The 16,772-nt window shown below is 36.0% G+C and overlaps 1 protein-coding gene across 1 annotated transcript; it reads right to left on the reverse strand.

The window, feature by feature from the left end:
- Positions 1-343: 343 nt before the first annotated feature.
- On the reverse strand, positions 344-9,314 carry LOC104587268 (condensin-2 complex subunit H2-like). Its single transcript, XM_010244808.2, has 11 exons — positions 8,804-9,314; positions 8,600-8,699; positions 4,388-4,494; positions 4,172-4,314; positions 3,626-4,082; positions 3,350-3,525; positions 3,100-3,267; positions 2,926-3,021; positions 1,645-1,746; positions 1,379-1,537; positions 344-981 (listed from the first exon to the last, which is right to left on the reverse strand). Exons 1-11 carry the CDS (start codon positions 8,994-8,996, stop codon positions 661-663), a joined length of 2,022 nt encoding a protein of 673 aa, XP_010243110.1. The 5' UTR covers positions 8,997-9,314; the 3' UTR covers positions 344-660.
- Positions 9,315-16,772: the final 7,458 nt, after the last annotated feature.

Below are 16,772 nucleotides of genomic sequence, written 5' to 3' on the forward strand. Positions count from 1 at the left end.
GTCAACAAGTCAACGGTTCGACCGCCTAACTAGTCATTAACTGATTTAATGGTTTTTGGCCAAGGACCAGGATTGGGATAAAACGAAACTGGTTGCCTAGATGGTTCCCAATTAAAGAAATAAAAAAATGGTCAAAAACCATTGAACGAATCAACAGGTCGACGGTTCAACCACCCAGATCAATGGGTCGTTGACTGATTCAACGATTTTTGGCCTAAGACCAAGGTTGGGGTAAAACGAACCGATTGCCTACACCCAGGCCGAAATATCCAGCCCCTGGGAAGCATGGCCCCTCCGCTTGTTTAAGTTGTAAAGCAATTGAAATGTCGGAAACATGTTAAAATTGGCAGTGACAGACATTTCTTTCCACACAGAATATTGTATGTCTGGGTCAAAGTACATTGATATTGGTTAAAACAAGTTGCCAAGGCCTACAGCTACGATACAATGGGCATCTACCAAAACCTAAGTCATCGTCATAATTCAATAAATACAGATACAGGCTGCCAATCTACAGGGGTTAGTAAAATATTCACGGACTGAGCCACCAACTCTTCTGCTATGCTTTATTCAACAGGAGAGTTGAAATTTCAGGATACCATAGAGAGCATGGCTTCACCTGCTTCCAAAACAGAGTTACAAGGAATAACCAATTTTGTGTTATCCTGCAGATAAGTCAACTGGTTCAATTAATCGAGATCTACGTCTTCTCTTGCCTTCATGGGTGCATCTAATTCCACCAACCTTTCCAAGTCCTACAGAGCTCCTGTTTGAGTGTTCTCCAACAGGTTTCTTCCCATCACCTTTGGTGCACCTTTTACTTGGAGGAGATTTCACTCTCTTCTTCAATGATCGGAGCTGCACCTCCTCCTGTCTCTTCTCGTGACTAAGGAGCCTCACAGAAAAGGGATTTACAGCTGAGTAGCATATAGACTCATTGTTTGGGTTACCTCTATCAAGATCAACATTCCCATTGTTCACCTGAAAAATAATAATAATGTAAAATTTAAATGGATAGAAGCATTGATAAAATAAAGTTAAAATCATTTCAGCAAATCTAAATTGTCAACATTAGGTCTCTAAACAGTGTGATTATTACACAAGAAAGGCATGGATGGGTCACAAAGGCACATAATCCTCCAATATCAACCCGAGTGACCTAAATGAAAGACCATCCATTCTAGACATTTCTGACTGTTCAGAAAAAAGAATCAAGGGAAATTATTATCATCACCTGAATTGGCTTGATAGAGATGTCTAGTTGAAAAGTGCCGAAATGTACAGTCTCAGTCCCCAAAATTGTATGACAAGCCTTGTAATTCAAAGTAAAGGATGTATTTTCAACCATTAACAAATAACAAAGAGAATCACCACTCACCAGTTGTAGAAGAGCAGAGAAAGTCCTAGCAACATCATGCTTTTCTTGGCCACCAACAATATCTGCAAAGGACATGGAACCTCGACAATCTGCTTCCATGGATAGTTTCTCCAGAACTCTCCCACCATATTCATGAATATCAAATGAAGGGCGGGCATCCTGTTTAAATAAGTTCCAACCAATTGAGACTAAGAGAAATAAGAAACTGAGATAAAATGATCATTGGATAATAATTGCAAGAAAGCAAGGAAACTGCTAGAAATTACTTGCTCCTCCAATGTGTGTTCAATTCGCTGTTTCCATGTGGAAACCCTAGTAGCCAATTCAGTCTGCTTCTCAGTTTCAGCTATGCTAACAAGGAGAGCATCCTGTTAAAATAAAGGGAAAATAAGGAAAGATTGGTTATATACCAAGCACAACTCTAATGAAGAAAAAAATAAGGACAAAGACCAGAAAAATACTGGTGGTATTGCACAAGATACTTGGAACCAAGGTTTAAAGTTTCGACATGATACGCCCCATATCTAGCATATCGTATCATATCGGTGAGTGTGGGTCATGGATACAAAGAAATACATGGTATTTGGCCTTTTGACCCATTTCAGGGGGTAGGCAGGCCTAAGACCTACCCCTGACCTATTAAAGAAAACGATGAATGTTAGGTGCAAAGTACCAATACACCCCTTCCAGCATATCAGGGTGTATTGATACTTAGAACCCTGCTTGGAACTTGGATCCTTCTCAACAATGAGTAACAAATTCCCCAACAATGACAAATCTAGATATAATATGTTCACCCATTGAAGCTAATTAACATCAGTGGTGGTTCACCAATGTAGCATTTCAAAAGGGCCATACCCAATGGTGGTCACAATTGTTGCGGGTCTTGACCTTGGTGACATTTCAAAAAAAAATATAAGAAAAAAAAATCAGGTCTTGGCCTAAAAGTTCCCTTGGATTAGCACTGAACCAATTAGGCATTTTCTAAGCTGAGCTCAGGTCAAGTAAAGTGTTACTTGAAAATATATATGCCACATTATGATCTAGAAGTAATTCAAACCAACACATAACCAAGCACTCCCATCACCAGTCCGGCCCAACCTAAATCACTATTACTAAAAAATCAGCAAAGTACAAGTCATAGTAAATGGGTAGATGACGTATCGAGTTAACTCTACACTATGCCCAAACCATTAGCTAGGCTATGACTAGCCAATCAATCTTGGCCAAGCTTCCCATGGTTATGAGAATCCTGAAATTCACAAATAGTGTGGGAACATGAGCATTGTGGCTGAATTTGATTGGGTCTTGTAGCCTAGGCTACATAATTTCTGTAGTGGAACTAAACTCCATCAGCTAAGTATAACCCATAATTAAATTGTCATTTTAGAATAAAATGAAAAGCAAGAGATGAATTGCCTGTTAAAACAAAATTGATGCAGTTTAAGAAATTGCTGTTATATGATTTATCAGTAACTAAAAAAAAAAAGAAATTACTACTACAATGATGCAGATGCAGAATGTATTTAGAGAAAGTGTATCTCTACCAGGTGTAAACGACAAAGATCTTCTAGATTTGCGTGAGAATTTGGATCTTCGTGCTCAAAAGCTTCATTGTTATCAAAACGAACATCATCCCCATGCTGCAAACAGTTCAGATAAGCAAGTAATGCAACTGAAAATGTAAATGCAATTTTTATTGGTGTGCAACAAATGCTAACCATGTCACAGAATGGAGGTTCTGAATCCATGCAAGTACTCTCTGGTATGTCAACATCAGCTTGATCAAAATCAGGGTTGCAATCATGGTCAATATCCTCGTTTTCATCTTCAGCATTACTAAAACCATTGCAGCTTTCATGACCTCCAAGAACAAGTGATTGTCGTAGCTGGAACCCAAACATATGTAATTTAACAACCTTAAGTTGGATAGAACATATAAGTAAGGCAATAAAATCATTGCAAATTGACCTTTTCATAAGGTGGAGGTGACTGAGACTTCCACAGCTTTTCACAGACATGGAGTTTTGCCTCCCACATCTCCAAAAATTCTGGACTTATGGTCCCACGGAGTCTTGCTAAAGGAAATTGTGTAGCCAGAGGCATTTTCTGAGTAGAACTTATGTCCTGCCTTTTCAGAACTTTTACTGCTTGAAAGAAAGCAAATGAGAATCAAGGTAATAAAATCAGTGCATAAAATGGAAATTAGAAAACAATAACCAAGCAAAACAAAAGCTTTATACTAACATTTTCTAAAAGGTTTTACTTTCAAATTCCCAGGCTCATGGGGATTCAAAGGCTTCCATGGATCATCATCATCATCATCATCCAAGCCATCAGAATCATTCTGAGGCTCTGAAAATCCAGCATCCATTTCATCTCCATGGTAGTCATTCTCAGGAACATTACAGGTAGGAGGATCTGGCCAGATATAATTATCATTGGTTTCAAAGTTACAATTAGCCAAAGGAGTTCGATTAACATTAACATCCTGACTCTGTCCAAAGGGTGATTTATGCGCAGTTCCTCCAGACCTTCTTGTTGGGGATTGGAAACTTTTGCGAGTCTTAGACCTCAAAGAGCTGCCCTTTTGAGCAACATTGTTTTCTATATTAGCCTTATCTCCCTTTAAAAAATCATTTATTGATGCAGCATCACATGGATCTAACAGAAGAAAATCCTGGTATAGATCAGTGGTGGCCAGCTGCAACATTAATATGATCCAGTCAACAAGCTGAATGATAAAGGGAAACAATGCAGAAATAAGCTGACAAATATTATGTATTGCAGTACCAGATATGATTCTAATTCCCCAGAATCACCACTTGTATCTAAACAATCCCCTTCCAGAACAACCAAATTTGCAGGGGGCTTTGCGTAGTTATCCAAAATATTATCTTTACTGAGTCCACCATCGAGGCAATTCTTAGATTCCACTGCCAACATTAACATATATCAGCAAACAACTTTTAACACTGTGATGACATAGATAGTTCCAAATGAACTTACCAGGAACATCATCTAAACCGAGAAATAATTCATTCTCCTCATCAGCAACTTCATGGTGATTGCTTCCTTCAGCCTGAACCGAAGTCTCTTCTGGATTATTCTGTTGTCTGTCCAGCATAATAAAGAATCAGATTTTAGGGGATAAAGTCCTATAGTTAAGAGACAGAGGAAATCAGACAGTATTCAACCAAGATTTGCACAAATAAAAGTATTATTTCTGAGTTCTAGCAAATATGACATAAGCACATAAATAAATATTAATGATGAAGATCCCTTATGAAGATAGTTCAATGATAGGAAATTTTATAGATGATAATTTGTTAATTAAAACAAAAGGTGCAAAGTTTAAAACAAAATGGCCAACACCCTTAGAAAATATCGCACAGTAAGTCCCAGTACAATCCCACTTCCAGCCAGTGAGACAGTTTAGATCATTAGTTGACCTCATAAATGAAAGGAATAGGATGTTCCCACCATCAATTTGTATGGAGCATAGCATTGCATAATTATTATTATTTTTTTGATGAATAAAACATTGCATAATTATAAGAAACAAAAAAAGATGCAGGCATGTAGCTAACTTGAGATCAATGATAGAAAGACCAGAAAGGATAGTTATTTATCTGAGAATTGTAAGACAGTTTTCAAGGTGTCTAGGTGATTTTGGGCGACACCAGGGCACATACTCGCCTAGGAAATAAGAATTTTATAATATAAAGAACTAACTTTTGTCTAGTTCCCAAGTTTTATATGCCATTCAGCAAGTATATTAATTGAAAAAAATAACAATTCTCTTTATTAAGAGCATTACATTTCCTATAAAAATGTGGCAAATCAACATATCAAAAAAGACAAAAATCTTTTACATATATTAATTTCATTATTTTCAAAAATAATACTACTATAATAAGTATTTGATAGAGAAATTTCATATCAATTAGTAGCTAAAGAAGGCTATTAACTTTATACAATAAATATTCAAGATGGAAAGTAAAATTGAAAAAATCAAGGATGGAGCTTCTGTTTTATTTAATTGGAGAGAGAGAGAGAATAGGAAAAAAACACTATACTTCTATTCTTTTTTCTTCTTTCTTCCTTTTTCTCTCCTCAAAACCCTTCAATCTTTTAAATTTCAATAGTAAAACATTAAAACAAAGTATAAATGATATACATAGTATATAATAAAATGTATTAACACAAATTAATAAGATAAAGCAATATAAATGATATTATATAAGGTGCCCGTCTTGTAATTTTTGTCACCTAGGTGATGCCTTGACAACTAAAAGATATCTATATAAAGAAATCAGAAGTAGGAGAGATGAGAATTGCCAGATAAGGTTATAGTCATAAAATGCAACACACAACCGTTAGAAGCAAGATGGCAAAGGGAATTAGGTTATCAGGTCCCAAATTGATGCAAAAATAAGCAGAACCCTCTCTAAATTGATATGGATGCCATGGAGATAAAATGAAAATAACAATTAAATAGGATAATTTGAGAGGTGATCAAATAAGTTCAATTGCTTCTGGTTTTCTGTTGGCAATTAGGGTTTCTGAATGGTTACTGACAACCCTAATTTAAAAAGAAAGAAATTGCATGTCTAAAAAATTAAACAGAATAAGAAGAATTCTGTTGTGTACATCATTGCAATGAAAAATCAGTCCTGTGGAGATCAATCCCATTTCCAATTCCAAACAGCACCAATCAACAAACTTCCAGAAATAAATAACCCCAAGAATCCTGGCAATCACCTTTAGGGTCTAGGAATCATTCCCAAATATTGTTGCATGAGACAACTCAAGCTCGCAGACCGCAGCAGTAAAAAAAAAAATACAATTTCATCCATTCATCTCCAAAACATGACATTAACAACTATTTATATCACCATCTTCGTCGTCGTCATCCAAGCCTTATCCCAACTATATGGGGCTGGTACATGAATCCTGTTTCACCATTCTGTTTTGTTTAATGTCATATCCACAATCCATTGTTAAATTATTATCACTTAAATCATTTCTTACTACTTCAACCCATGTCCTTCTTGGTCTACCACTACCTCTTCTAGCCCCTTCAATTTGCAACAGTCACTTCTTCTTATGGATGCTGTCAAAGGTCTTCTATGCACACGACCAACCATTTTAGTCTTCTTTCTCACATTTTATCACCTATTGGAGCTACTCCTAGGTTCCTTGGAGTGACATCATTTCTGACCCTATCCAGTTTTTCCACTCATTCATCTAAGCATATGCATTTCTGCCACACTCATTTTTTGGACATGTTTCTTGACTGCCCAACACTCTTCTTCATGTGCATACTGCCTAGCTGGCCATAAATAATTTTTTAACTTGGGAGACTTGAAATCAACAATAAAGAACGCCTAAAGGGCACCTAAAGAACACGACTATAGTTGGACTGATACAACACAAAGTTTTTTGATGAATTGATACAACACAAAGTTAAGTGACAAATATCTTTGCTTCCTAAAATAAAAGAAAAAAAAACAAAAGAAACACATTCAACTATTAATTGACTTTAAACACTCTAAAGGGCTTTTTCCATGTAACCCAGTTTATTTTGTTTAGTTACATGAAGTGTTTAGTTTGTTATCAGGAGTAGTTCTTCTTAACCACTCCAATTAAGCCCTTGAACTGGTGTTGACTGTTGATTTCAATGCTAGGAGACCCACAAAGGTAGTAGAGGAAAAAATCAATCCCATCCCACTATTCTCTTCCTAAATCTTCTATTAGAAAAACCTAAATCCCATTATAAATCCAAACCCTTTAGATAACAATTTCAGCCACACAATGATGATAAACAGCCTTGGGATAATAAAATTACAGACAAATTATAGAGAAAATAAAAGAATGGAATTAAAAAAAAAAAGAAAGAATAAGGAAATTAGAGGAGCCACACCTCTGATCTAGAATCATGTATGAAGTCACAATTCACAATGAGCTTGATACAAAAGCTCAATGGAATCACAGCAAAGAAGAAAGTTTATTGAACAAAACACCAAATAATGAGGTGAAACTTCAATCAATTCTCAATTAAACTCTTCCATAGATTATATATGGAAACATTTCTTAACAACCAAAAAATAAAGTTAGAAACCATGACTTGGACTTGCTAATTCCTAAAGTTTTCCTAAAATCCTCTAAAAGTAAACTTTTTAACCCATTAGTCCGGTAAAAGTAGAACCAAATCTTCAAAAAGAAAACACCTTCCAAAGCCAATACCTGCTCAAATTATATCTTAAAACAATAGAGCTCTCGTTCAAAAAGTATTTAAAAACTTAAGAATAGAAAATCTTGCAATTGCCCTCGAATGGTATATAATTTGCTCAACTGATTCTCTGGAACAACCTGGACTAACATCCTGATCAAGCAAATTAGGCATGTTTTGACCTCTCAGATTTAAGCTGAAGGAAGAGGGACAAACCTAGGACTGTCTCTCTTCATCTTCAGGTTAAGGCTCAAATAACTAATGCTTAGCTTTAGATAGTAACTCCTATCCACATTGAAAGGTCTTTGTTCTCCTTTAGTGCCACAACCCTAACTAGTATGATGCAACCCAACAAAACTCAGAACTCTCAATTTACCACAGTTAGAAGCTTTTCTTCATTGACAACAAAAAAAGAATTCTAAATATATCAAAGCAACCCCCCCCCCCCCGGGTGCCATACCTCCGGATAAAATACCAAGGTTTATTCTAGTTAATGCAAGTTATTTGATGTTTCAAATCATTCCAGGATGCTCATTAAGACCATTTTTTATCAGCATGCTCATTAAGACCATTTTTTATCTGCATTTGTCAATTATAGAGATATTTTCATGTTAATTTATGCCAGGTTTCATTTTCTGCCTTTTATTCCTGGGTAAACGATTATCTAAATTTATGAACACCCTCATGGTAAAAGTTTCTTGTAAACTCGAGCAATCTGTGTTTAGCAAATCTGCAAGATAACTAAAAGCTCAAATGACTATATGGACTACTTGGCCATCTGTGCAAGATAATTGGCAAAGCAGTTTAAATTGTATGTTATGTCTCTTTAGAGACATTCGACAGTTCAAATTATGGGCTTCTAGGTCTAAAATCCCTTTTGTTCTTGTGTAAAATCATACTTTAATTAAGGGTCTCCAACCAGTATACCTCGAGTTGAGAAAACAATTAAGAAAAAAAAAAAAAATGAATAATAGTGGAACTCGAACCTCTTCTGAGAAATGAACTCCAAGGCATGCAGAACTAAAGAATAAAGATATTCCACCTTCCGGCTGTACACCTGAATGGACCCTTGAAGCAACAGAGCAGCTGCGTGTTGAAGAAAAATAAACAAACAACAGCTCCATCAGAAAACAAAAAACAAAATTATTAACAGCATTTAAAAATAAAAAGAAATTAGCGCGGGAACGAACCTTCAGCAAAATTCACGGAAAGATGGCTATCATCTTCCCCGGCGACCTCACCGGCGCAAATCTTCAAGAGATATTCCTCGAGGTTTTTGGCGAGGTCGACAGCCCAATTGGATTCAAGGTCCCGAAGCGGCTGCAAAATGTGAAATCTGCCACCACTGCTTTCACCGGCATGTTCTTCTCTATCGACATTCATCTTATACAAACCAGGAGAAAAGCTCCATTCCTGCTATCTCGCCCACATCTGAAACCCTAGACCCTAACTATGTACCACAAGCTGTGAAAATTAATCACGGAAAGGAAAATTTAGGACTCCAGAAAAAAACCCCAGATTTTGCAGAGAAGCGGTTCAGGAGAGAGGAAAAGGCTCGCGCTTCGAGCTTCTGCCGTCGTCTAGAACACGATTTTGAGAAACGCAGTACAGACCAGAGGCAGAGAATTCAAAAAAAGTTTCTGTGACCGTTTTCGCGCTCATCAGTCTCCTCCCAACATTGAGATTGTACGCCGCGAGCGTATTGAGCACACTGCATCCGGAGAGACCCATTAATGTTTAAGGTCGGGTTCGGTGCGGGTTAGCGTCAACCATGGGCTTAGGGCTGCAAATGAAGCAGATATCATTCCGATTTCCGATTCATTTGAGCCGAATTCGAATATTCAGTCAATTTCATATATCAAATCGAATCATAAAATATAATCCATTAATGATTGGATCGAATTCGGATTTGTGACGATTCGATCCGATTATACAATAATGTCTATCGACTGTCGGTATGTGTAAATGCATGCTAAGGACCATAACTACATATATGTGCATAGAATAAAATGTCAACACCATGACAATTGGGTGTGATTTTACAACTTGTTGAAACCTAAAATGTGTAATAACTCAGATATGCTGCTTGCCACACTTTGTGTAAAAGCCTATACAATCAATGAGAATATCTCAGTGTATATATGTTTTTATTTATGGAGAGATATTTCTAATACACAGCTAGGAAAGGTTATGAGGGATAATATATCTCCGTCTTATATTGGGAACATCTCTCGATGAAGACATCATCAGAACTGGTACTATTGGATGATGTACTTACACTGTACATATTTGTATTTGTACTCTTTCCAAACTGACATGTAATAAGAATCTAATATATCATCTCTCTCTTGAAATTCATCTTGTTTGGCTTGGCCAAAAATTAAGAGATCATCAACAAACATTAAGTGAGATGACAAATAGAAATAGAAAAGGGGTAAGGGAACACCCCATGCCTAACCCCCTAGAACAAAAACCTGAGAAGGAGAGCCATTGACAAGTGCTGAGATTGAATCCTATGCTCTCTTGCGCTTCTTGTACAGGAAATCGCATTGCTTATATTTTAACAAAATTTGCTTATAATCACATGAGAACTCACACTTGGCCTATTGCATCATCTTTTTCTTTTGCCTGCAGTACTATTGGAGGATTCTTTTTCTTTGGACCTTGGAAAAAAACTATTTTATACTGAGTTAGTGCCTCATTTAGATGATTGAGATTATTTTGGATACCATTTTTATACTTCAGATTTAACATTACATTCCACATTTTTCCTATTTCAACTCACAAATTCTTTAATGGACTCTGTTGAATAGCATTCTTTCAACAGACAAAAAAAGGCAACAAATTGTTTGAATACTTTATATTAATTAATGCATCCACTTGTTGAAAAAGCTTTATTTTGAATACATTTAATAATCCTTAGTCATTATGGGTGATCACATAGACTGAATAAATAAAACGACAAATGAAATACTATTTATTGGTGGGATGTTGGGAGCAACTCACGACTCACGAGATGGTTGGTACAGGAGAGTAGTTAGATGGTTAATAACGATATTGTAGTGACTAGTGAGATGGTTTCTAGTCAAACATTCATTAAACTAGTTCCAGTAACACTAATCGAGAAAACTAAACTCCATTAATTAGTTAAGCTTTTTAACCATATTTTATTAGGGACATCACGTGTGAGAGATTCAAGCCCGGCCCATAGCTTTGATAAATGGGCTGAATAATGAAACCAGATATACCAGCAACACATTGACCAATACATTGGGGATATTACAAGTCTTTTCAGTAGAAGGGATGCCCTTTTATCAAAATTAGGTCTTCATATCAAGTTATCAACACCCTTAATATATATATATATGGTTGAGCATTTGTTAAAATTTGAAGGTGCCAAAGTTCGATGCAGTATAAAATCTTGAGGTACTCGATTTGCACTCGCATGAGGGGAAAATTAATTGATTTTTCAATATAAACTATTTTCATGATGGATTAGAGTTATCCGATCAAGTTGTTAATTATATATTGAAAACATATATAATTATGCACTTTGTAAAAATTAGATTGAACACCATTACTATCAATTGGAGTTAGGGGTGTTCATCAAAAACTGAAAAATAAAAATAAAAAATTATGGTTAATTAAACCGGTTGGCATATATAAAAAAAAAAAAAATATATATATATATATATATATTTTATTATTATTTATAATATAATATTATATATTTGTGTATTTATTTATAATGTATATTATAAATATAACCAAATAGGTAAAAAATTAAACCGATCAACTGGTTAATCAATTGGTTTTGGTTCACAGTTTTTTAGAAATTAATTATATCAATCCGGTTTAAAAAATAGGCGCATAGTTCAGTTAACTGTACTGTGAGCACCTCTAGTTGGAGCTGATTGGATGTGTCTGTTTAGTTTTTCTTCATTTATTTTTCCTTAAATTTTGGCATGGCCAAACTAGTTCCAATGAGGCACCGCTTGCAACCAATGATTAATATGTAGTTTAGGTTGTTTGTTGGCTGCATTTGGAAGCGGTGTAAAATCCAGTTTGATGTAATTTTATATTGTGGATGGAATGTACACTAGGACCCATTGTCTATGTAAATCACCATTTAAATTGAAATTTGATGTAATAGTGGCTCGAATTCTCCATCAGTCTAAAACTGGCAAGTTCCTGTTTTCGTTGTGGCTACAAACACTGCCCGACGACCCTCTCTTCTTCTCTCTTTCCACTCCCTCTTTCACCATCTCTTCTCCTTTGCCAAGTTCGGATGCATTTTTCCTACAACAGAGGAAGGTCCATTGGTCCAGGTATCTATCTTGTGACGAACAAGGTACTTTTACTATTCCGGCATTCCAATCTACACGTTTGCCACCGGTATAGATTTGCAAATTTTTCTGCTGTGGTGTTTTTATTATCTCTTGTATTTCTTAGAACTGGATGTTTTATTCAACTAGATCTCAATAAAAGTTGTTATTTTATTTTATTTTTTATTTGGGTTTGATGCATAAAAACACCCCTTCTCTCCCATTTCTAAAGGTGGCCAATTGCCCCTGTTTTTTGGGTACAACTAACAGCAAGAGGCCTTACATCAAGGGCGGTTGAACTGTTTAGATTTGGATCAATCCGATCAGACCAGACCGGACCGATTTAGCCCATGGTGGATTTACTTGGACCGGCTCATATCAAGTTTGTCTACGGGTTTGGGACCGAATCGACCAACCTGAAACGGGTCAATAGAGGTAATTCGGACTGGTCCAGATTCAGGTCGGGTTGCGCGAATATTGGTCGGACCAGACGATCCAAACTGGGGCAAAGCAAGTGGGTGCTAAACATCCCGACCGGTTATGTTCCGGATTCGGGCCGACCTGAATCGGCGGCATGTACTAGGTCGGGTCGGATAGGGCTGACCGACCTAAACGAACCGGACCGAGATGATCGGGTCTATTCATATTTAGACCAAGTTGAGCTGGTCCAGACTTGGGTCTAGTTGATTTGGATTTATGTTGAATTGGTGAAGTGTGTTGATTCGAAACAAAACTAAATTTAGTCAGTAATTAATAGATAATTAATGCATTAATTATAAATTATTTCGTTCAATTAAAGAAAATTAAAAAAAAAGCTAAAAAATTAATACTTATATATGTAATGGTTAACCCAATGGTTATCCACAACCCAACCCAACCCAACCCATTCACAACCCAATGGTGATCAACCCATTTACAACCCACCAAGTAAATGGGCAGGTTGGGTGGGTTCAGCTGTTTGGGTGAAAAATTGCCACCCCTAACTATGGCTGGGCCACAGGGGTGCAACTCAGACAATCAGACTGGGTTGGCTCAAGTTTGGGGTCAACTGGATCAACCCTAACCCGATTCAATCTTAATAATATCTACAAGACAAATACATGCACAAATACACTCTATGCTTATATCATTTTATTATATGACTAACAAACTAGTATGAGGAAACTCTTACAGAAAATTGCATCACATTAGTGTTACATTTGAAATCCATTTTTTAGATCATTATTTTTAAGAAAACGTTTTCTCGGAAAAAAGTATAGTATGAGAAAAAAATGCTTATGTGGCAGCAATCAGCAACGGTCCAATAAAAAATTAAAAAAAAAGAATGTTTTCTAATTAGAAAACGTCAAACAATGCAACACCATTTTTCTCAAAAAACACCTCACAGGAAACGATACTTTTTCTAGTTGGTTTAGGTTGGAGTTGGCTCGGCCTAAGATGCAAACCTGCAATATTAATTGAATCTAAGGCTTGTGTTTGGTTGCAATGCAAATAAATTTGCGAAATCATGACAGTGCAAATGATTTAAGTGCAAATTCTTACATATTTTTTGTTTCAAATTTTAGCTTATTTTCTTTGATTGCAGTACAAATAAAGTAAATTAGACATGAATTAGAATAAAGAAAAACCCAAAACAAAATTAAACGAGAAATTGCATTTCCGTGCATTTGTACTAGTGCAAATAAAATTGTACTGCAACCAAATGCAGCCTAAATTGCATTTATATATGCTAAAACTAATAAAAACAATAAACAGTTTAATTATTCTATTTTCAGTTCATATCAAGGCTACTGACCAGTGACTTGAAAAGAAATATCCTTCTTTTAATTCATCTTCTTCAAACATCGAATATATATAATCAAATTAAATCAGACCTTTCCGAAAACTAAAAGTCTGTGTCCAAAAGCGAAAAATTGCCATTAAAGAATTCAAAGCTAAGACAGAATGAAAACAACTCCTCTCGTACTTCCCCTTGAATGAAGATCACTGTACTCCTTCTGGAATCATAATTAACATTACATAACGTGACAATTATTCGAATTTTCATCGCTAAACATGTAAATTCCTCTCTCATAAACATGATATCCTGGGAGCTCGGGTTCATAGCCATCGTCGTGGATGTTTCCTGAGAAAAAAATCCCAGGTCTATCGAATGCAAATGGACGTGGGATGACATAACTGTAGCTCCTGCTGTTTTCATGGCTGCCACTGCCATAGTAACCGCCATTGTTGCTTCCATAGAAACCATCGCTCTCGTTATTATAGTTACTGTAACTGCTACTACTACCATAGAAACCATAGTTTCCATGAAAGCTTCCACCAGAATCTGCATAGTGCATACCAGGTAAAGTAGAAGGATCCTCTTCGTCCATTACCTCTTCAATTTCACTGCTACTACTGCTATTTCCACTACCAGGTGATGGAGTAGAGGAAGACTCATCTTCTTCTATCTCTTCAATCTCAGTCGTCGCACTCGCAGTTCCTCCTTCTCTAATGGGTTCTTCAGTTAATCCATCTCTGGCATGTACTGTTATTGTTCTAACTTTGGCCGCTGGAAATACAAAGCCCCAGAGAAAAATAATGATAGGAAATTAATTTGTACTGATGGAGAATAGAAGTAAAAGAAATGGTGATGACAAGTAGTACCACGTCTATGTTTCTTCGAACACCCAGCACCCATCTATCTCTGTCTGTCTCTCTCTCTTTCTCGTGTGTGTGACTGTATCTGTCTCAAATTAATCTCCATTGACATTGACACAGTGGTTGCTTTTTTTAAAGGAAGACATGAAAATTAACTGCTTTAACATTATAGAATTAATCCATATTTCTAAATCGAGGGCGATCGAGTGGATCTCTCTTTCTGTCTATCTCTCTAAGACAAGAAAGGTAAATGGATCTCTTAAATCTTAATTGTAGGGGAGTGAAAAACGCAATTTACTGCTAAAGATGTTCCAGGCTTCCAGCCCCTACTGGTCACGCCAAGGTAGGGGTGCAAATGGATCTAATTATCTTCCGGTCGTTTTTTTTTTAGATTCGTTCGGATAACTATTATCGGATTTTGGATCGGACAAAATAATAGGGTCCGGTTGGAAATTTGGGTCAAATTCGAGTCACCAAATATTTTTTATATTGCATTTTTTTACATTTATATATTAATATATATGATGCAAATATTTGAAAAAAAAATACTTAGGGCATGTTTGGTTCGCAGGAATAAGGGTATGGAATCTGAATCATTCCAACAGTTTGGTTGGGCGGAATAGGAATCCCATTCCCATTCTTAGTGGAATGACATTCCCCCATTTGAGAGAAAATGGCCATTCCCTCCCCCTCCCTTGGGAATGAAATTCTATTCTAGCTGGTTTCAATTTCCATTCCAATTTTTGTCTGAACCAAACAAACCAATGTTTTAAAAACTGACTCAGAGGTCGAACCGTTTTTGCCTCTAGATCACGGGTCACTGGTTTGACTGGATGGGTTGAACGGTTCAAACCGTGCCATGTTAGCGTATATATATGTATTATACTTATTTATATACATATATTTGTGTATATATGTATATATATGTGTATATATATATATATTTTAGCATTAAATAATGTATAAATATGTTTTATGTATGTTATATGTATTATTTTATATTTAATTTATGTTTTTTAATTCAGTTTTTATTTATAAAAAAGTTACAATTTGAGGCCAAAAAAGCTTTTTCTTTTCATGAAAATAGTGGGGTGGCGCCTTGGGACACATAGATCTTGAAAAGTTACAAAAAAAAAGTCACCCAATCGGACATTGGAGTACAAAGTTATGGCCTTCGAAAGTTTGTATGCATTAAGTGTGCAACCCGTGACCCGATCATCAGGTCGAACGGTTCTTGACCAAGTCAACAATTTTTGACCGTATGACGGGTCAACTAAATTGGACTTGGAATCCTGACTGAGTGACAATTTGAACGATTCGACCGGCCAGGACAATGGAGGGTTGAAAACATTAAACATTGAAACTGACTATGGGAATAGATTATTCCGATATTGATGGATTTCAATTCCGATTCCAACTATAAACCAAACAGACCCTTATATTTTTGTTTTTTCTATTTTTTCATATAAACTGTTATGTTTTTTAATAATTTTTTAAAATTTTCAGAATTTGAATCAAATTAAATCAGATTCGACTATCCAACATCATTAATGGATTTGGGTTTAAATTGCCGATCCGATCAGACCTAATATATGCACTATCGGGTCGGATTCAAATATACCTTTGATTTGAATTCAATAAGATCCATTCGCATCCCTACGCCAATGACCAAATATGGGTCGCAAGGTGCCACTAGTTGGTTGGTAATTAAACTTTCCAGCTGGCTATAGCGGAGATGTGGGATCGAATCCTGCTGCAATGGGGTTAGTCCACGTCTGTGATCTGTGGGCTGTGGCCTAATGGAGCAAAAAAAAGGACCAGATCTGGGCCCGATCGGCCAAGAGTTGGCTGCAGGAGCAATGAATGGTGCAACCATAATTAAATTAATAAAAATAAAAAATCAATATATAAATATTCTATCATTAACCATTCACATAATGAAACGTCACAATTGTTTTTGACGAATTTCCATATTTTGGAAGTGTCATATTATCATTTGATTATCAGTGCTGTTAAATACATCTTTGTCAATGTATGTGATTAAGCATTATTATTTTAATGGAGTTTGGCTATATTATTATTATGACTATTGACTTTCAAAAATATAAGAGATATTCCAGGAGTTTGGTAATTCTACTTAGACGAGATATGTTAGGCGATTAGAGGGTTTTTGAGTTTGAGTCAATTGGCTTTT

Source organism: Nelumbo nucifera, chromosome 1, assembly GCF_055504915.1.
Source record: "Nelumbo nucifera cultivar China Antique chromosome 1, China Antique-T2T, whole genome shotgun sequence".
Lineage (NCBI taxonomy): Eukaryota > Viridiplantae > Streptophyta > Magnoliopsida > Proteales > Nelumbonaceae > Nelumbo > Nelumbo nucifera.

Coding starts and splice junctions, on each gene's coding strand:
- LOC104587268 (XM_010244808.2), bottom strand. CDS start 8,996: ATGAATGTCGATAGAGAAGAACATGCCGGTGAAAGCAGTGGTGGCAGA. Junction 4,495..8,599: donor GAGTTCATTTCTCAGAAGAG/GTTCGAGTTCCA, acceptor TATGCTGGACAG/ACAACAGAATAATCCAGAAG. Junction 3,022..3,099: donor AACCTCCATTCTGTGACATG/GTTAGCATTTGT, acceptor AACTGTTTGCAG/CATGGGGATGATGTTCGTTT.